This window comes from Rhea pennata, chromosome 25 (genome assembly GCF_028389875.1).
Source record: "Rhea pennata isolate bPtePen1 chromosome 25, bPtePen1.pri, whole genome shotgun sequence".
NCBI lineage: Eukaryota > Metazoa > Chordata > Aves > Rheiformes > Rheidae > Rhea > Rhea pennata.
Genome location: NC_084687.1, coordinates 5,571,225 through 5,592,267, shown reverse-complemented (window position 1 = coordinate 5,592,267; position 21,043 = coordinate 5,571,225). Strand labels below are relative to the sequence as shown.

The 21,043-nt window shown below is 47.0% G+C and overlaps 2 protein-coding genes across 7 annotated transcripts in view; one reads left to right on the top strand and one right to left on the bottom strand.

Annotated features, from left to right (window-relative positions):
• Window positions 1-5,622, top strand: part of ELK4 (ETS transcription factor ELK4) — a 29,140-nt gene extending 23,518 nt beyond the window's left edge. For 2 of the 5 annotated variants that reach the window (XR_009960789.1, XR_009960784.1), the window contains exons 7-10: window positions 90-189; window positions 1,397-1,459; window positions 1,588-1,719; window positions 2,877-3,137. The gene's annotated coding sequence lies outside the window, so the exon portion shown is untranslated. Of the gene's footprint in view, window positions 1-89; window positions 190-1,396; window positions 1,460-1,587; window positions 1,720-2,876; window positions 3,138-5,545 lie in introns of those variants that run through there. The other 3 variants (XR_009960787.1, XR_009960788.1, XR_009960785.1) reach the window with 3 other exon arrangements.
• Window positions 163-21,043, bottom strand: MFSD4A (major facilitator superfamily domain containing 4A). Of its 2 annotated transcripts, none has more exons than XM_062595316.1 (10): window positions 20,768-21,040; window positions 14,470-14,668; window positions 14,081-14,320; window positions 8,345-8,513; window positions 6,520-6,638; window positions 5,281-5,454; window positions 3,268-3,415; window positions 2,517-2,587; window positions 2,169-2,289; window positions 163-1,477 (listed from the first exon to the last, which is right to left on the bottom strand). In XM_062595316.1, exons 1-10 carry the CDS (start codon window positions 20,995-20,997, stop codon window positions 1,413-1,415), a joined length of 1,536 nt encoding a protein of 511 aa, XP_062451300.1. In that variant the 5' UTR covers window positions 20,998-21,040; the 3' UTR covers window positions 163-1,412. The 2 variants fall into 2 exon arrangements, with proteins under 2 accessions (XP_062451300.1, XP_062451301.1); XM_062595317.1 differs by having other exon boundaries at window positions 165-1,477; window positions 6,520-6,635; window positions 20,768-21,043.

The following is a 21,043-nucleotide window of genomic DNA, read 5'->3' as shown; positions in this document are numbered from 1 at the left end:
CATTTAGGAGAAAGTCCCTAAACTCGATTGCATTTAACATTCTCTCCCTAAACTCGATTGCATTTAACATTCTCTCCCTGTGCGTTCAGCTTGAGACACAGAAAGTCAATTCAACAAGTCAACTCTTCTGAAAGCTCAGAAATTATACAGAAGACACCTGTGGCTGCTTGTGAAGGTGTTTTATGAAAGGTAAGACACTAATGCTTGGAAAAATAGAAATTCTAAAAACACTTTAAACAGCTGTCGTAATGATTCAGTCTGAATTTGAGAGCCAGAACACTTTGAGGTAGTAGCTGATAATCCTGGGCCAGAAAGAGCTTAAGTTACCTGAGTCCAGTCATGCTGAAATCTAGCAATCAGTCACCTTTAATTAAACACTGCTTTATATACACACATACATATGTACATCCACATACAGCAGTTAAAGCAAAAGTACATGTCCAGTCACTCACTGAAGAAACAGGTGTATGTAGCTTAATGCTCTTCTAAAGCCAATCTTTCTTCATAGCTTGTAATAGGTCATGCGAGGATTATTAAAAAAAAGAAATAGAGTACCTTACAGAAGGCACCTGTTATAGTAAGTATTGCACAGATTAAGCAGCTGGAGGCTGGCTCCCCAATACTTCTGTTTGAAGCTTCAATTGGAAGCTAGAAATGAAACTGCCCTATAAAACACTGCAATGTAGCAGCTAAACTAATGACTTAAAGCAAAACAAACCATCACAATTCATTGTTGACTCTAAAAGCTAATGATTTTAATAATCAAGAGGCCCTAGCATGCCGAGTAAGACGCTGTCTTAGTGAACATGTCTGATACTGTGTAATATACAAGAATTATCAACTGTGCAAATACCGATAGATCCTGCTACCACTGTGCACTTGGTCTGAGTAATGTGATTTTTACTTTGGAAATATACATGGAGATTACATATATACTCCAGTGTTGCACAAAAATGAATTCAAAACCAGTACTGTTCTATAAATTGTAAAGGCTCTTGTAATTCACAGATCAAAAAAAAAGGTTAAGTTCATTGACTCTAAGCCAGGAGATGGTCAAAATCTAATACATGAACAAACATAGACCTCCCCCAGCCCAGGCCAGTTCTCTGATTTGGTATGAAAGCTCACTTACTTACAACAGTAATCATCCTCCATCATACCTGCCATATCATAGCCTTTTGGATACAGGGTCAGTCTGCTGTTTCCAGTCCTTGATGTGTGTGACATGGGCAACTTGTGCTTGTCTTGACACGGTGTTTTAGGGCATTTTCTTGATTCTGACTTGCTCCAATCTAATGTGCTTTTGATTGCAGAGAACTTGCATGATTCAGTCATAAAATGTGAAATCATCCTTAATACTAATGCTTAATTGTGTGTTGTTTTATTGCTTGTCTAGGGCTGGGCCACTTCTTTTAGCGCTGATAAAGTCCAGTGTCCTCCATTACTGCTGGCTTGTCAGGTGAGGCAGCATCCATATCTGCAAAATCAACATTGGTTACTTCATCTGAATGTACCAATTCTATTATGCTTTAAATGCATGTGCTCTCTTAAAAAGAAATGTTGCTGTTCTATCATGCACTGTACTAGCTTATCTGCTTCATCAGCCATGGGAGGAAGGCCTCCATTTCCAGCTCCCCTACCTGGACAAGCTATTTGACTGTCATACAGGAGCTGCTTTTGTGAAAGGTACTTACAAAAGCAACAAGTGTATATAGACAGGTAAGAGAGATCCTTTGTCAGTAATGCTTTTCTCAGGAGCCTGACAGCTACATTGGAGAGAAGACCCAATAGCTTCCTGGATTTTAGCTAGTGAACAGCCCAGGGAAGCTTGCAGAATCCTGAACTAGCAGGACCTAACTCCCTCTTACTAGCTGTGCAGTAGCACAGCAGTGCGTTCACAGCTAGCAGCCTATTTGGTTTACAGCTCTTCTGCAGTCCACAGAACATTCTTAGTTTTCTCCTGCTTCTCCAAGAGAAAAGAAAGTAAACCCAGAGCTATAGCTGCCAAGGTTTGTGGGCAAGTCAAAGCAGGAAGAGGGGACAGGAAGCAGAAGTAAAATAAACATTTCCTTGCATTCTGCTGAAGCGCTGCACCCTGGTTATGTATTGATACATATGGCACCCTTCCCCTCATTATAAAGAAGGGCTGAATGCTGGCACTTTCTTACCTGATGAGGGCTTGGGGTACATCCTGTGGAAAAATAAGAGGAAGGCGTAGAAGGTGAAGGCCAAGCCTCCAAAGATCATCCCACAGACCAGGAAACTGTAGCTGCCCTGATCATGTATGATCTGCAATTAGAGAAGGAAAGAAAAAAAAGGAGGGGACATGTCTTCATAGCATTCAAATACTTGACTAATGTTTGGTAAAATTAATAACAGCTTTACTGTTTGGTAGGTAGCACAAGACTAGCCCAGTGCTCTTTCCCAGTAGCTGTCCAAATAAGAGACCAAGATATCAACTTGCATGTTCAGTCTGTTTCTGGCATGCCAAAAAAAGTTCTTATATGCTTACTTACCGACCCCACCAATAACTGCAGTACCATCTCTCCAATTCCAGCTCCAGTCACTAACACAGTTGTGGCACAACCTGCAAAGAAAACAGCGTAAGTGATGTTGACAGGGAACAAATAATACTGCAGCAGAATCAGGCCATAGCTTTTTTAAACTGCTCTTGATCTCTACAGCATTTACAATACTTAATGGATGTTCCTATCTAGTGCTAAGAATGCCTCTTCCAACATACATGCAGTAGTATAGAAAGGTAAAAGTTTAAACCAAAAAAACCCCAAAATTCTGCCTGTTCTGGCACTCGCCTATGTCTGCATCAATGCTTCCTGCTGAAAAGATTTTCATTCTTCTGTATCACTTTCCCAAAGGCTGAGGTTGGCAGAAACATCCTCTAAGAGCTGGCCAAACTGGAGGATTTTCAGTTCACCGATAACCTGGACCATGTTTTCAAAACAAGCTCTTTGAAAGTGGATATGCTTGTTACTCTACCGGAAACCTAAAGCTGGGACATAGATGGAGCTGCAAGAACCTATCTGGATCACTGCCTGTACAGGTTACTGAACTGGGACTCATGTAGTCTGGTTTTCTGACTGCAAACCTGAAAAAAATAAATCTTCTTCTGAAGTACATCTTGTTGTCTCTCTAGGTACCCCTGAGCAGGGAAGGAGACTTGCTAGGTATAATGGTTATATCTGAGCTCCAGGTCTGGACACTCACTTGCTTTCAGAGTCAGCCAGGTGTGCCCAAATCCCTGCTTACCTTTATACTGCAGTATGTCCTCAGTATAGGCAAGCATGCTGGGGAAAGTACTGCTGAGAAACAGACCCAGACATGCTGTTCCCACAAACAAGAAAACAACACTGTAGGAGAAGATCAAGAGCAGGAGGAAGGTTACAAGGACTCCAACCTGTAAAAAACAGTGTCAGTATGAAGGTAAAATGCTGAGTTGCAATAGATTCAAGTTTGTTTCTTTGTTTTTTTAAATGAGTTTGGAAAAGATAATCTACACTGAAAAATTGATCACAGTCTCTGAAAAAAATGAAATAACTAGCTAAAGCAAATCTATCTGCCTTAACAATATAGTATTTGGTCCTCTTTCTAACAGGACTTAAAGTAACTGTATGATTTTTATGTCTCAATTTCTTAGGTAGACAATCATAACCAGAAAAATATTTTTCAGCTTTTAAATAGAACAATACTACCAGTTCTGTAATATTTAGATATCTCAATCATAAGTAACTCTTACTCAACAGGCTAAAGAATATACTTACTCTCAATACCTGTTCAGAACCCTACAACATCTAAGTAAAGCTAAAGAGCCAACAAAATTTAAACAAACTTGCTATCCCTCTGGTTTACTTTAACACACGTAATAGCAAAAACATTCAAGATAAACTGTTAGCAATGGCACAGAGTCAGCAGAGGGAGCTCGTGCTGTCTGTAATACCAATCAAAGTTATTTTTCTTGATTGTTTAGGCTCTGGTTATGGGTGTGTGCCTTTACACATACAGCAATTTAGATTCTTTTTAAAAAAATCCTGAAGTTAATGACAAGAATTGAAATAGCTTATTACATGTAACAGTACTAACTAGCAAGTTAGATTTTAGTGTTTAGTGATCAGTGTTTAATGGTCAAGTGACTCTCTGTCCTTGGAAGATGCTCTTTCTGTTATGGGAAGTGAGAAGAATTTCATTCAGGGTTGGAGGCTCTTTCCTCTTCTCCCCAAATATTAGCAGCAGCTAAAATAACAAGGAATCCTGTCCTCAGCTCTGTTAGTAGTAAGACTGTGCAGTTCAAACTAGCGATTCAGCCAGTAGTCCAAATCAAGGAGATGCACAGCACTCTGTATCAGATACCTGAAACAGATCTGCTAGCACTGAGCTTTTCCTTTGAAGACAGTGACTATGTCCTGAAACAGGAGGTAGTTATTTAAAATAATAATCGCATTTCACTTGGCTCTAACTCTTGGTATCTGAGCTCATTTTTAAAGTGACTGCAAGCAGGTTGTCTCACCTGTGTCCCATTTGCAGAAGATACTGGGACATTTTGAAAATTTAGGCAAGTATGAACTATCCTGTTTTCTCCCACTTTGTTATATTCTTGGCCTTGTAATATAAACTGTGGAACATATTGTTACCAAAACAACCTTTGGTTTTAAATAAATTGTAAATTAATTGCCTTCTCACTTGGTTCTTTTTGTCTTTTCTGTGAGAAGTGTAAATATGTACAATTCCCTCCGTACTGCATGAATATGTCCTTTCAGGATTCCTTCTCCCTTTTTCAAGTAATTGCATTTTATTAATTTAAGGAGCCTAACATCATACTGATTTTTCTTCTTTGACAGCTGCTACATACTAAGCAGAGAACATACTGAGCTATCTATCTTCTCTTTCTCACAGCTAAGAGGGGCATTAATTTTCCTGTAGTTGCTAGAAAGAATACTGTACAAAGTAAATAAAGTAGGCAGGCACTCTACTAGGTGCTTTTAGAATTCTAATATTTGATTGCCTAAGGAGCAAGCTCAGAAGAGCAGCACCATCAAGTCCTCCTAGCCACCTCCTGCGTTGGGGTCAGCTGCAATCCTGTAGAGGTAGTGATAGAGGAGAGGACTAAGGCCACTCACCCTGAATGACTTGCTTATCCCTGTTTGCCTGGTGCAACAGCTAGCCCAGGTGTGGTAGGAGAGTAGCTGCCCCTTTGCACATCAAAGCCAAAGCTAGACAGTATCCTGAAGGCAAGCAGTAGAAAGACATGGTAAAAAATAGCCTTACCACATTGATGAAGACCATAGTTGCAGGCTTCATTCGGTAGGACACAGGGATGGAGATGAGCCTTCCCAGTGTGATGAATCCCCAGAACAGGCTGGGTAGGTAGCCAGCAACTTTATGTACTACGGAGAGTGGCTCTTCCACTGCGTAGCTGTAAATGAAGCCCGAGTACTCTCCCTGCAGGGAAAACAACACAGCATGTCACTTTGTTTTGTTGACTTACTGACTTTGCAACTTTACTTTCCACCTGTCCTTCACATATCTGCAGTATTGCTGGAGAGCCCACTTACGGATTTGCAGCCTAACCTAGATGATCCCTATTCCCAAGAGTTTGCAGCTGGAGACCAGCTTCCACCAGGAGAAAACATAGAACATAAGCACTCCTATAGGGCAAGACTAACAGCACTACGAGGTAAAATGCATGCAGAGTGCTTAGCTTTAAAAAAAATAAAAATAAAATCCTCCCCAAGGGCCTGTCTTGTCCTTTTGGAATTGCATATGCTTAAAACATACCACATTAAAAACCTGGAGTCAGTCAACCTTGAAGATGGAGGTCCTGGAAAGCTCCAGTATCTGACAGCTGCTTTGTACCCCACTATTCTTTCCAGACCCTATTTAATGCTCCAGTAAGATTCTGCAGTATTTTAACATGAGGGGGCTGACACAAAAATGCTGAGAGAAAAGGAACAGCAACCATAAATGGCCCATTCCAAGAATGAGCCTTCCTCAGCCGGACAGAAGGCCTACTACACTGTAGCCAGTGTGCCCGCACTGCTTTTGAGCCACGACAGAGAGACTGCACCATCCCAGTACATGCCTGTCCTGGATTTTGTGGGCTGAGAAGAACTATCAAACCATTTCTTATGAAACAAAATGATGCTTTTCTTGCCTCCTGGCTGAAATGAGAAAGGAGGAGTCCTCTGCTGCGTACAAGTAGACAATATCAAAACTCCAGCTCTAAACTGGCTAGGTTAGTAGCAGTAGCCATCTAGCTGCAACAACACAGAGCCTAGGAGAAGCCACAAAACCCTCCCAAGAAGCAGGGCAAATATCAGCAAGGCTATGATTAGCTGTGAATGAACTAACTTGGGAACCAGACTGTAACATAGGCAGACCCTCAGGTCCAGCCCACTGCACACAGAAGATGTGGTTGTCTCTGGGTTTAGTCTGTTACAAATGATTTGGAGGGACGAAAGCTATACAGCTTTGCTCAGACAAGATCCCTTGACCAGCTGAACTCACCACAATCCCATCAGTCATGAAGAGAACAAGAGCCCCAGTGATGTGGACTGCGAAGTAGGTGTAAGAAGCCCCTCTGAAGTTTTTGCTTTGGCAGCAGCTAAATAAGTCATCATGACCTGCTGAAAAACAATGCAAAGCAAACTTAGCCGGAACGTCCCCCTGCGGCTGGTTGGTTGCCAGCCTGCAGTGGGGATTTGTTTTGCACTCAGTCGCAGGACAGATTCATGGAGGACTGTGAACAATGTGGAACAATGCTAACTGCTAGCACGATGTCCTTCTATACCTACCTATACACTTTGATGACAAAAAAAGGTATGCATATGGGGGCTGCTGTCCACACACTGGGGTCCTAGCTCACCGGGAAACTTGCTATTTTTCTTACAGCAGTTGTCTGTGCTCCTCTTCCCATTTAGGAGTTTCTTGCTGCTGGCCCTCCTCTTACAGTGAAAAGAAACAAGCCCATTCAACCATAGCACTCATGCTCTGAGCCCCTCAGACAAGGCACCGTACAACCAAACAGGAGAGTCCAGCCCAGGGCAGCTCACATTCCTCAGTTAAACAATATTTAACCAAACAAGCCAACTCTGGGAAAGAGGGCAATAAACACACAGCTATCTTCCTCCAGATAAACCACTGAGAATGACAGCTCCCCAAAGTCAGCTGGGGTCAGGACCCCAGGAATTCCCAACTATCCCATCCTTGTGCTATACCACACCACTTTGCAGTTACACTCCAGGGAGTGCGAAAGACCAGAGCTAAGGTGACAGTGCTTGGAGTCCTGCGCTGGTGAGACAACTGCTCCTCACAGAGATGCAACACGGCACAGGCAAAGATGAAATTCTTGCTACTTCTGTGGGGGAGGAGGGATTTTGCCAGTGTGGGTACGTCTGTTAAAGATCACGCTAATCTACGGCTTCTCAGTCATATTTAAGAGGAAGATGGAGATACCAAGAACATCAAGCTCCATTGGGTTGTATGAAATCAGGCAGCTGGGTTGAGAAAGGAATCATCAGTACCTCAGCCAAGGGCAATGCTATTAGATGAGCAAAACCTTGTTAGACAAGAGAGAATCCACACTGTTAGGTGCACTTATGAATCCTTCTCTGCAGCACCTCACCACATCTCTAGCTGCCTCTACTTTCAGGTATTTATTTTGTTGTTCAGGTAAAGCCACCTCTTCTTTCATAACACTAAACACTCCTTTGATAATTCTAGAAGGTAAATACTTCCAAGATTCACTATTTAGCCTAAGAATATACTCTGATAAGTTTCTGAAAGAACTAGTTACTGTTGTCTGCAAAACAGTGTGTAGTCACAAGTTTAAGAACAAACTATTGCTGAAGTTTAATTTTTCACCTCAAGTAAGGATATTGTTCTTACTCCCATCAGATTTTATAAAAATCAGCTTTCTGCAGAATGCTTGTGACTTAAACTGAACAGAGAAGCCAGTTCAAAACTTGACCAAAAAAACTGAAGGAAATAAAGGGCGCAGCTTTCACACATGCTTAAGTAACTTAGGAGTCAAGGTTTAATTTTGGAGCAGCCTGGAGCAAACCAGCCTAGAATCCCAATGATAGGATACTAACTTCTGTTCATGGGTTTGTGGTCTCAAATTCAAGGGTAACTGGGCACAAAAATCCTGTTTGGATTGTTTGGGTACTCATGAGTTACGTTGGCTTGTGTGGTTTGGAGAGTCTCCTCCTTAGACAGGAGGCAATGGATCTCAGTTGTTAAACTCAGTAGAGAAACTCAGAGATAAAGCTTTTTCTCCCCCTGCTCCCTTCTCTTCTCCAAAAACCAGTTCTTGTAAATGCCTCAAGCTCACCTCTTGCCGTTTGGGGTCTCTGCACGGTGGTGGAGAGATCATCTTTCTCAGCAGGCCGTGTTTCCATCGCCAGCTCATCTGCAGACAGCAGTGGGTAACTGCTGCTGTTGCAGCATGGTACCATCCGTTCTTTGTAGAGCAAGAAAAACACTGCGATGGGGACTGGCAGCTGGGGAGAAACAGAGGCAGTTAAACATGACATAGGACTTGCACAAAACACAGTGCAGTCCCCCAGGAACAAGCACCTTTCAGGAAACTGCACTGGACACCTGTGATAAACGCATCTGTGGTTAATTCACCTCCCTCCCAGAACAGCCTCATGCTGCCCTTTTGTCCGAGAAAGGGCAGACACTGGCAATCAGTAAGAAACCAGCCCACTGCAGGAGCACATGAGGCTTAAGAGACTAGCAGGAAAAGCAGCACACTGAGAACAAGATTCCTGAGCCAGGGTGCTGTCGGGATGTCTGCTGTAATCCCATCGGGATGCCTCGTATGCCCAGCATCTCCTCTGGCAGGGCTGTGCTATGTTTCCCAGGAGGGTCCTGGTACCATTCACGCACGTTGGATGCTGGAACAGAAGGCACCTAAATACAAAACCTCATGAAGCACCAACCTGCCTTTATCAAACAAAATATTAGTGCTTCCAAGCATTTGGCCACGTCTGGCCAAAGAATAAAATGATAATTGTAATTATTAAAAATAACGTAGCTTTTGCCCGAAGAAGTTTGAACAACTTTGATGGGATATCTCTGATTGAAATTCTTTGTGAAGAAAGATCAAGCTGCTCCAAGACCTGCTTTGCCCATCTATAGCCATGAGCAGAAGCTGCTCAGCCCACACGTTCAGGGTTGCTACTGCACTGGCTGATGCGCAGACTCACAGCGCACGATGATCCCCTTTCCAGCAGGATTTCCTTCAGTCAGCACTTTCTGCCTGGTGCTAATGCGCACAAGAGGAAACGCAGGAACCTGGGCTTGTACCTGCCTGGTGGGCCTGTCATACAGTAGTCACAGTGCCAGGTCTCCCCCCTGGCATGACGCTGCCTCGCTGCAGTGCGCCAGGGGATGAGCCTGCATCCTGCTCAGTCCCACGACTTGGTGGTGCCCCCAAACCCAGAGGGACTCATTCTTTTTTTTCGAGAGAAAATAGAGGGAAGTAAATGAAGTTGGGTCTGCCCCTCGTCAACCCTCCCTCTGCAACCAAGCAGTGTTTATTCTGCAACAAGCTGGGGGATAAAGCCAGGATATCCACGAGCAACAGCTCACGCTCCAGCTGCTGAGTTCTTGTTTTCTACATGTCTGTGAACAAGTGTGAGCTCCAGCTCCAACTTTCCTGCCTTTTGCTGGCTTGTGGCATTATTTAAATGTATGGAGAATTCCCTCCCCCCTTGACTGAATTCATTTACGAGGACTTCATTGTTCTGGGAACAATGGGAATAGGAACAGTTAGTTCAGTCCCATGGAAGAAAAACGCATTTGCTTGATAGTTCTAATCCTTCCGGAGGTCAGGACCAGATTTTATTCTTCTAAACTGCAGATTTTGCAGAAAAACCCACACAGAGGGACTGACCATACAGATAACTGCTGCAGACCTCCCAGCCTTAAGGCACACACAATGCCTAGGCAGAAAAGGGCCACAAATCTGCCTTCCTGTTTCCAGTCAAACTGGAGGAAAGCCACTGGTCTCTAGATCACAAGTCCTCATCTCTAAAGCAAGCAGGTCCCCTTTCACTGTATTCGGAGCATGCTGTCTTAAAGGCAGGCAGCACCTTGGGTGCACAAGGTACACCTTTTCTATCAAAGGATTCAGGAAAGCAGGGAAAACCAAAGGTGCAAAATCAAGGGAAAAGAGCTTCCTAGGGCTCCAGGCCCTTCATCCTAAACCAGTTCTGTGTCTTACACAGCAGCCTGTTGGCAAAAAGCCTGGGGGAAAGTCATCCATGACCATCAGGCACATAGGAGAGGCCAGCCATAAATCCAGGGTGTGTACAGGGGCCAGAGCACCCGCGAAAGCAGTTCAGTTGTTACACAGGCAGCTGGAGATGAGCAGAGTCGAACGCAAGAGCTCTGCCAGGGTGAATGTCACAAAGCCAAGGGCCAAATCCATCCCGGGGCGCAGCCTACCTCGACTCCAGGGTGAGGAGCACTCGCGCACTGCCCCTTGCACCTCCCCGATGAGCACAGCTGCAGCCGCTGAGCGCCTGTCCGGCACTCAGCTCCTCTCCCCATCTGCAGTTTCCACGTGCCCCAACCGGAGAGGTCAAGCAGCGATGATGAGCCTCGCTGGCTCCTGGAGGCACTCCACGAGCCAAGACATACAGGGGCAGGGCCGCTGCATTTACGACAGGAACTTGCTACTCAGCTCCTAAGAGCAGCTTTGGTTTTCTTGGGCTGACACATCGGCTGCCTGGGCTGCTTGGCACAAGGCGAGCGGCTCTCTGCAGAGCTATCAAAGCTTCCCACCCCGCCGGGAGCACAAACAGCTAAAACCACAGAAAAGCAGCAGGTACAGCGCCTAAAATTAGGACACCGGCCCTCAAAGCACCTCCCTTCCCCGCAGGGCTGAGTGTGCCCCCTTCCCCATAGCTCAGCACACACCAAGCTAAACATTCACAACTACCATCTCGACTCAGATCCAGCCCCATCCTCTTAACCTGGGTGTTCAGTGCAATAAGCCCTTGCTCATGGGTTATCTTCCCAGGGTAACTCTCTGCTCTGCAGGAACCCTTTCTGGCAGAAGAGCTTTCTTCAGTCAAAGGGGAGAGGGTCATCTCAGCATCATGCTGGGAGCCTGCACGGGAGTGAAAATCAAAATGAGCAGAAAGAGCCCCTTGCTTGCACTTGCAGATCCAGCTTGGTTTGCTGAATCGACGGAGACATTAACATCCTCCCCCTGGCCTTGCAGCCTTTTACTGTTATTCCAAACTCAACAAAATGCTGCATCACGCAGTTAAGTGTGGATATAATTCTAGGATTCTTCTCTCCCGTTTCTATTTCAGTCTCTCCCCCTAGGAGGGAACAATCCTGTGCTCCTATTGTATCCAGGCTACTTTTAAGCAACCTAAGCACAATGGAGCGTCCCACACTTCCCGTGGGAAACCACCTTCCGGACAAACACATCCCTCTCTGAGGAACATTTTCCTGATTTCCAGCCCCTTGGTAAGGGCTGGATGATGACATTTCCGTTCTGTGGGAAACTGAATTTTAAAATGTTTTTGTTCCAAATCTGGATGAAAAGCCAAAATTTTCTGTTAGAATGAAAAATTTTGGCTGGAAGTCACCCAAGCACTTCGTTTTGATATCACTGAAGCATTTAATTTCACTAAAACAAAAACATTTTGCTTCAATAACATTGAAATGACTAGTCTATTTAGTTTTACACATTGCATGTATGCCAAAGTAAAATTGAGACATTTCAACTTCAAACAAAGCAAGAAAATTGCAATGAATCATTTTGTCTCTGTCTTGTCAGAATACACACATTTCTGAAAACTTGGGATGGAATTATGTTTTGCATTTCTTTTTAAAAAAAAGCTGATGGTCCTCGTTTCCATTTCTGTATCTTACTCAATTTCACCCACTTCCATGGGGTTTTACATACCAATTACCATCTCCTTTCTCTGATGTTTACACCTAAAAGAATGGCCATTTCTGGAGCAAAACTAGAGGGTGGTGAGCTCATACGGTGAGCTAGTGGGCTGGATTATTTAGTTTAAACAAGAAATCAAGTCAAGTCTCTTAGCAAGGCATTGGGAAAGACAGCAAGGGCTCCACTTTGGCCAGGAGGCACAGCCAAGAGCTACACATGTGCAGCGTACGTCCTGCCCCCCAGCTCCTCTCATGTTTGTTACCTAATCCTCATGGCACAGAAAGCATCATATTCCTAATGCCCAGGGACTCCCTGCTCTACTTCTGGTGATCGCACTTGCTTTACGTGTGCAAAACCCACCAATTCACATGTAAACGGCACTTAAGCCTGCAGCTCGCACATCAGCTTTTGGACCCTGCGTCCCATCCTGCCCCCATGGACTGCAGCAGCAGCAAAACCACCAGGGGATTTTGCTAGGAACAGAAAGTGGTCTGAAAACCACCCTCTCATCTCAGTGCTCCTGCTATCAGACATTAAACATTGCCTTTAAAATTAAAATAGTTTGCTCAGGATTGATGGGTAAAATAGGTAACACTGGTATAATTAAAAGCACATTTCCCACAGCACACACGGACTCAGAGGTAATTAAAGCTGGCTTCTCCTCCCAGGCAGAGAGCATCCTTTTCGGTGCTTCTGCAAAGGAACTCATCGTGACATCTGCCCAGCTATTTAGGCTGCCTGTTCTCCTTGCCTCAGTGAGTTGTGCAGGCCTTGGTCTAATGAAAGCCACCAGGTTGGAGGCACCATTGTGTGTTTTAGTTAATCAGCAGACAGACAGACCAAGAAAGCACAAAGAAATCTGCTCCTTTTGCCTAGTGCAGGCTAAGTAATGGAAGGTCAAGGGCTGCTTGTTGGTCTAGGACGGGAGAAGGAGCACCATCACAAAATACATTTTAGAAGGAGGAAAATGGCTAAACTTACACAGCTACAGGCAGTGACAGACCATTCTGGGAGTTTCTAAAAACTCTCTGAATAGCATCTTCTGACTGCAAGGTGTTATTTCTCTCAAAAAACATATCTGCAAGCAACAATAAGTGACCTGTCCAAAGTCACACAAGGAGATAGTTGAAAAAATTGGAAAAAACAGCAAGGCTTCCTCTAGTCCCACTGGATGAGTTAAGCACAAGTTCCTTTCTCTAGGCCACTCCAGCCTCATAGGGTTGTGGGACAAGGTCAAAACCAGCCCATCTCACACCGTGAGCCTGGCAGGTAACTGAGGGACAGGGCAGTACAGCAGGGCAGACAGGCAGGGAGAGGTCCTTCCTCTGTGCAGGCAGCTTCAGCCTTCAATTTTACCACACAAGCACTCAACTACACAAGCGAAACAGGCACCAGCTTGGTGGTCTGGACCTTGGGCACACTCGTTATTTATAAACGGACACCAGTGCACCTGACTGCAAGGGCTGCACGGACCAGACACTCCTGCTGCCCTGACAGGAGACCCTTGGGACTGTCCCCAGCAGAAGCTGCTGCGCACGCAGCTTAGCAGGGGATGCTGCTACGGGTTTCAGTAGCAGCGCTCGGGTGCTCAAAATGAAGTTTGCTGCAGAGCTACCCTCGGCATCAGTCCAGGCACGAACGGCACCACTCAGGGCTGATACCTGCTGCAGCAATATGCCCTGCTCCACATCTACACGCACAATTACACAAGCACTCGCAGGGCTCCTGACGCTGGGAAACGACAGCGGCGATTCAGCTAGCACCGCTGCAGATGAACTGGGGACAGGCATGAAGACTGCCAGTCCAGCAAGACTGCGTAAGAAACAAGCTAGAATGAGATTTGGAGGGTAACCTGGGGCTTCAGGGGGTCCCAGAATGGCATATAGTGCCATAAACTGGGCAGAACCACACTACTGCGCATGGTCTGCTCTCCCTGCCGGGCTCCTGCCACGAGCCACTGCTGGAAAACAGACACTTGGCAAAATGAACCTTCGTTTTCAACCAGCACAACCATTCTCATGCCTCCCTCTGTTGCTGGGAATACCTAACAAGCACCAGCATGTCTCTAAACACCAAAAGGGTCTTCAAAGCCAAGAAGCAGGGAGGGGTCCTGGCAGCAGCTTGGGCTGCTCCAGCTGTAACACTTACATTGATGAGGGCCATGATCCAGAAGGCGTAGGAAACGTGCGTGACCACCATGCCTTTCATTGGCAGGTCATAATGAGACAAGTTGCCTGGATGGTGCGGGACCAGGGACTTGCGGATGTGCGGGAGGTTGCTGGAGGCATTGGCTGTGGTGTTTGAGAGGATGCAGTTGGTGTCTGAGAGGAAGGGGTCAGCTATCAGTGGGCTTAGCAGCGCTCCAAAGCCCACAAAGAAATGAAGTGCCTGCAAGAGATGAGATGGACAAATATAGAGGTGAGGTTTACCGCTCTTCCCTGCAGGAAAGCTGTTCAAGCTGCTCACTCCCATAGCCTCCTCTTCCTCGGAGGAGGGAGCAGCAGCACAGCAAGGGGAGATTCAGGCTCCATGCTCACCTGCAGGAATATGGCTGAGTCCTTCTGGTAGATCTTCACCAGCTGCATGTTGGAGATGGTGTCGATGCAACCCATGGCCAGTCCTGCCACAGCCATAACCACAGCCAGTACCACCACATTGTGGCATAGAGGGATGATGGCAAAGACCAGGGAGATTGCCAGTGATGAGGCGAAGAGGGCAAACAAGGACTGAGACAACCTGAGACAGGGAAAAGAAGAAAGATGGGACAGAATTACCACATTGAGACCAGCATCTGTGATGCATTTTGCATTTTCAGCCATGGGTCAATCTATAGTGTATACATTAGCAGGAGATACACTCAGAGGCCGTAACTCCCACTAACGCTGCTCCAGCACATGCTCTTGCTGACAATACAAGGGAGATGCTACACACCTTGCTTCCCCTTCTGTGCATCAACAGTGCAGTTGCAGTCAGCCTAAGGGGCTACCACCTCCAGCTTGGGAAGCAATGCCTCCAACAGGTGGATCTTCCATCCAACTTTAGTGGAGAAGAGAACTCTCCCCTTTAAACTCTTTTTGCAAGTTTCAGACCAGATAAAACCACTGGAAGCACCTAGTCTGATAGTCAGAAAGCTTTTCCTTGCTAACTGGACAGGTCTGGGAATGGAGAGGGACATGGGCAGGTGTAAGCGAGGCCGCTTCACAGCTTTTGAACAGCTCTGGGATATTTCTCATGCCAGGGCTGTGCAGGCAGAAGAGCTGTTAGGAAATCCCAGTCCCTGGCAAGGACACCAGCAGTTCCAGCTGCCTCTCCATGACCCTGTATCACCCATGGACCCACCTGCACACCTAGCTCAGCCCTCTCCTGCCTTGCATGACAGGGAGCCCCAGGGAGCCACGGCAGGTCCCTGCCTTGCCTCTCCCTGCCTTGTGCCATCTTCCACTCTGGCAGCATTAACCCTTCCTCTAGTACAATAGAGCAGGTCACAGGGCTGGTGCTGTTCCTGGTGCAGACAGTCACTTCCCCACCCTCACGGTCCATCGGGGAGCCCAAGGGACAGTCGTGGTGAAGGTAAGCAAGTGCATTACATAACGGGCCTGGCAGCAGCGCAGCCAGGCCTGCCTATCTGGCCATGAGCTGAGCTGGGAGGCTGCTCTCCACGTGAGCAGAGCTAGCCAGCTCGCTGGAGAACGGAGCCCAGGCTGGCACTGCACTGCTTGGAAGCTGCCAAGTCTAGAGGCAGGAAGGAAGGAAGGAAACAGAGACCAGATAGCAAAGCACTGAAACGATTGAGACTAGCAGAAAGACAGGACTATAAAGTCACAGCAGAGAATAAGTAGCACAGACATGTCCCTCCCAACTCAGGGCCCCCAAACACTGGTAGAACCTTCAAGGCCCATTGCAAAACCCAGTAGCTTACAGTGAGTGAGTTGCTAATTAGCAACTGAGGTTCACTGTTGAGGGATCCAGCAGAGCAGTCTGTCCCCAGTAAAGGACTGGTAATGCACCACATCCCTAGAGTTAAATATGTAACCAGTAAGCAAAAACCCCATGGCTCACTCTCGCAGGCTGCTTGTATGCAGTGTCTGCTGCCTGCTCTGCCGAGAGGGAGGACAGGGTTACCAGGATGCCCAAGCTGAAGCCACAGCGAAGAGCCACCGAGGCTGCAGGGCACCACACTACCAGCCCTCCTGTCCTGACCACTTGCCCAAAATGGCCTCCCCTTGGGCATGTCACTTTGACTCTGCATGGCCCTCATTCATTTGCAAACCAGGAGTAATTTGGCCTTCCATACGTTGCTTGTTGCTTACACCGTACTTCAATAGCCCTGGGGAGAAAAATGGCTCAAGGGCGTATTTCCTTTATTCTCGTCTGGCGCCACAAACTTGGTCTGCTTTTATCTTCAGGCGCAGCTTCATGCACCAATCAGCCAGTGCATGTTGGAGGAGTCAATATTTTGCAAAGCTGTAACTGTCAATCTCCCTCCACAGTAAAACAGGGCTCCAGTGTGGGATTTCTGGAGGAGAGGGGGAGCAAAGCAAGACGCACACAGTCATAGAAGGAAAAACAACTAGCAAATGAAAAAGAAGCAGCTTCAAGCCTAGACAGACAAGGCAGCAGCCTCAAGGGTATAGCAGGAACCCAGCAGGAGGGAGAGAGACAGGGGCCCCAGTAGCTGGCGAATCTGAGGCCAGGAGAGATGGCAAAAACATGCACCAAGACATCCCAGAGACGCCTCTTCTCTTCTGCAGCCCTAGCAAAACAATCACAGCACTGCTTGCACTTGGTTAGGGAGCACGTTCATTTTTAGTGTTAAACATTAACTGCCAATTATGTCACGTCCTTAAAAAAAAAAAAAGCACTAAGAAGATCACTTCGCTGTTCCTCAAAGAGCAAAAATTTCTGCCTCTGGCCATAAGACATTAATTACACAACTGCACCACCCTACAAACACCAGTAGTCCACAGGCAAACATCCTGTCTCGGCACACGGCTCTGCTGCCCCCTTCCCTGGCTCTGGTATTAGCAGGGACCGAGAAATCAACCAGCTTCTGCCAGATCACCAAGTGGCCACTTAGTTAAGATGTTGTTGCAGGACACTGCTCAACACCCTGGGAGGCACTGGACATCCAGCCGAGGGGATCTCTTTAGAAACAACCAAGGTCTTTAAAAGCATCTTTGATGAGGCACCTCATGACTTTCAGAGGGTTTTGAACTCATGCCCTGATGACACAAAAATCAACGCACCACCAAAAGGGCTTACAACACCCTTCATGCATGATCAGGCTTCTGGCAATACTGCCCACCCCATCACTGACCGGTCCTCATGTCTGGGCTGAACAGGCCTGCAGTGCAGCTCTGTGCAAACAGCTGCTATCCTCTGTCCTGGGGGAGGCTTCACTTCAGCAGGCTGTGAAATGATTCTTGTAACTTCACAGACTCCTGTTTCAGGAGCACCCAGCACACATCCTGACTGCAACACGAGCCTCGAGGGAAAATCTGCAGCCTCCTGCCAAAAGGTGCAGCCTGATCTCTTCAATAGGATTAGTGGCTAACTTGACTCTGTAGTCACAGCCAGCAAAGCTTCCCCTCTCCTTCCCACACACTGGATATGAGCTGACCCAGTAGGCACTTTCCAACTTTACAGACCAAAGGGGGGGAAAAAAAAAACATAGCGGACCGGGGCATAGGCACTCAGTGACCCTGTCACAGAGCTGTGAGCAGCACAGAGGGGGCCATGAACGGAGAATGCCTTCACATGCATGATGCAAGCTTAAAATCTAGACTCAAACGGGAAAGAAAAAGGGGAGGACAAGGAAAGCAAGGAGGGAGAATGACAGGGGGATGTAGCTGGTCTGAGCCCATCCCTGGATTCTGCAGTGCCAGGTGCTCAGGGTGGATTTTCCAAGGAGCTCACCTCCCACTTTGGTTTCTGAGTCAAGGAAGAGTTGCAAGTATTCTCGGCACTCCCACCTCAACACTGCTGGCTGGATTTCCACGTCCTTACAAGAGATACGAAACATGTCAAGCCCTCCTGAAAATATCGTCTGGGTAATACCAGGAAACATGATTCTTTAGTGTCTTTCTGACGAAACGAGCGTACAGGGCTACTTGCACAGGGCATCAGCTGCTCACGGTGCTGCCTTTGCTCCAGGCATCTCACCTGGCACCGCAGTAGTAATAAGGTTGGAGCCACGGCAGGCACTCCTCTTAAAACCTATTCCCACTCATATAAAAAGAATGATTTTGTGATATCTTGTAAAAAGCTATATTCTTCTGAACCAAAGTTGTAATTAAAACACAGCAAACAAACATGAGTTACCAGAAACCAGCACACTTGGGTTGTGAACCTGATCTTGAGTTGAACAACACGTCTTGCACTTGCACAGGGCGTTGATCTTTCCACTGCTCTGGGTTTGTACTTCTTGACAAGCCATAGAAAAAAGTGGTCAGCAAATCCAAGTCCCCAGTGAAGGCACTGAAGGCAACAGCTTCATTTCTATACAATTTGAGGAAACTCACAACAGCAAACTTTCTTCTTCCTTGAAATCCAGCAAATAGGGAATTTTGGACGTAAGTCCAACAATCCAGGCTCGTACCAAGTTACAGAAGGGAATGATGCCATCATTATGTTCTCTTCTCACAATGCTCCAAGACTCCAGCAGGGCAAAGAAAGAGCTGAGACTACAATTCAGTGTTCACTAAACTTCTCTAGCGAGAGGAACCTGAGGGCTGTTTTGGTCCCACCCACCCCCTGTGCTGCACAATCTAGTAACAGTAGTGCTTTTCCCTGAGAGTCCAAATTTCAGAGCAGACAGCTCAGACCAACATTTGGATTTTAACCTAAAGCAAACAACAAAGTCTGGGTCCTACACACACTGGAAACTAAGCCTAGCTTATACCTAGACCCTATATCAGCTGGGACTGCAGGCAGCTGAGGCTTTGAGAGCCTCTACTAGAAGGTACAGTTTCCTTAAGTGGTAAAGAAGCACTGTCCAGCACTTCCAGCCCAGGGCTGGATGGCCAGGAATACTTGAATTACAAACCCATAGGACTGCCCAGAAATAGAAATCCTTAGCAAAGAGTTCAGTCTGCCCATCTCTGAAGAGGGGATGTTACCAGGAGCTTTCAGAACCTAAACAGTTAATGTTTTTATCCAAATACATATTTGTATATTGCATTGCTCTAGGTAACTCCCCACAAGGACAGTGAGCTACAACTGTCCAAAACATGCCCTCCTGCCTGATAGGGCTGTCACTTCTCCATGGGACTTTCAGACACTTGCAAAAGCCCATTACTCACACAGGCTACAATCGACAGCCACAAGCGCATCCTAGTTCATAACAAGATAAACTTGCTCTTCCAAACTTGCTGCTGCAAAGAGCTAAAAGCTTAGAGAATCTCTGCCCACAAACACCCAAACTGGTTTGCACAACCAGCACCGGCTGCAGGCAGGAAGGTTTTAGTAGGAAACTGACAACAGAAAATAATTCTGCATTTTCCTTCCCAGCTCCTTCAAACATATGTGAAGCAGACTGGGTGCTGGCAAAGGTAGTGCCTGCTGACCCAGCAATCTCAGATCTGTGTCAGACCCAGGGCAAGGTTCCGACGTGCTGTTCCCATTCCCGTGCACCTTACCCAGCACCTCCTCTCCTGGCACAGTCTGCCTGAGAGTAGCTCTGGCTGCTCCACGATGCCTTTGGGCCCCGCACGAACCGGGGGCCTGGGACAGTTCACAGTGCTGGGACAGTAATTTAACAGGCGCTTTAATGCTGTCTTCACTGCCAAGCATTACTCAGTATTGTCCACAATTCACAAGACAAAAATTTAACGAATGCTTAATGGGCATTTCATAACAACAAAGGATTCATACATATATGTATATATTTAACGTGTATATGAGAGAATCTTATATATGATGTGTACAAGAGAGATGCACACTGAGCTAACACCTTACACCAGTGCAGTAAGAATCAGTGACAAATAATCAGCTGATACTCAGTAGAACATAGCTGTCACCACACATCAAACCAGATGCCTGTCTGGCAACCTTTAAGGTTTAGCCTTTGCGTATTATTTATTTTAAACATATCCTGGACAGAAGACTCGGTGCAAATCCCCACTTGGCTGTGCTCGAGCATCTTACTGATCCGTAAAGCATGCTGCTGTCCTCCGCCACACTGTGAGGCTGAAACCCTGCCTCTGCCCTGGCCCCCCGCAGCAGTGCGGCTGTGGGAACCGCTCGCCTCTCCTGTGGGGTCGTGTTTGCTCAGACTCCTGGGGAGTATAACCATGCCTCAGTTTCTGACACCAAGGTTATTAAAACAGGCTTTCAACAATATTTTTGTGTTAAACAATTAGGTTTAGGAAAATATCCTCCAGGAAGCTCTTGCTGTAACTTCATGCTAAGGCTATCTCTGTCCTGAGCGCCAGCAGAGCTGGCAGCTCCTCTCCAAAGGTGCAACACTGTGCAAGCAAGGGAGGACTCGACAGCAGAACTGGGCCCGCACCTCCTGCAAAGCCTCGCGCACCTCCGAGCTGCTCAGGTGAGCAGGGGCTGTGGACCAGGCAATACTGAATGCTCCCCTTGGAGAGAAACACACACACGCATGCATGCACACACACAGGGAAAAAAAAGGTGAGAGAGAGAGAGAGAGAGAGAGAGAGAACTGCAGAGCCAGGGAAAAGAAAAGGGGTGCTGGAACAGCCGAACCCCAACCCGGAGGCGGTCAGCAGCCACCAGGGAGGACCGAGGGCAGAACAGGGAGGCAGGGGAGCACTCCAGGCAGGCAGAGCCCACCCGCAGGAGGTGCGATGAGTTTGCCAGGCGCCTTACGTCCTCTTGAAGACCCCTCCGAGGCAGCTGCCGAGCAGCAGGCAGAACTGCTGGGAGAAGAAGACCCAGGTGATCTGGGAGAGCGAGCTCTGGGTCTGGCAGCGCAGGTCCAGCAGCGTGGGCCCCAGGAAGGCGATGCAGAGGCCGAAGCTGAAGAAGACGCTCCAGTAGGTGAGGGTGGGCTGCAGGTTCCTCCGGAACCGCGCCGACACCCGCTCGTCCCACCACATCCTCGGGCGGCGGCTCGCGGGGAGCCCGCGGCGATGCGGCTCCCGC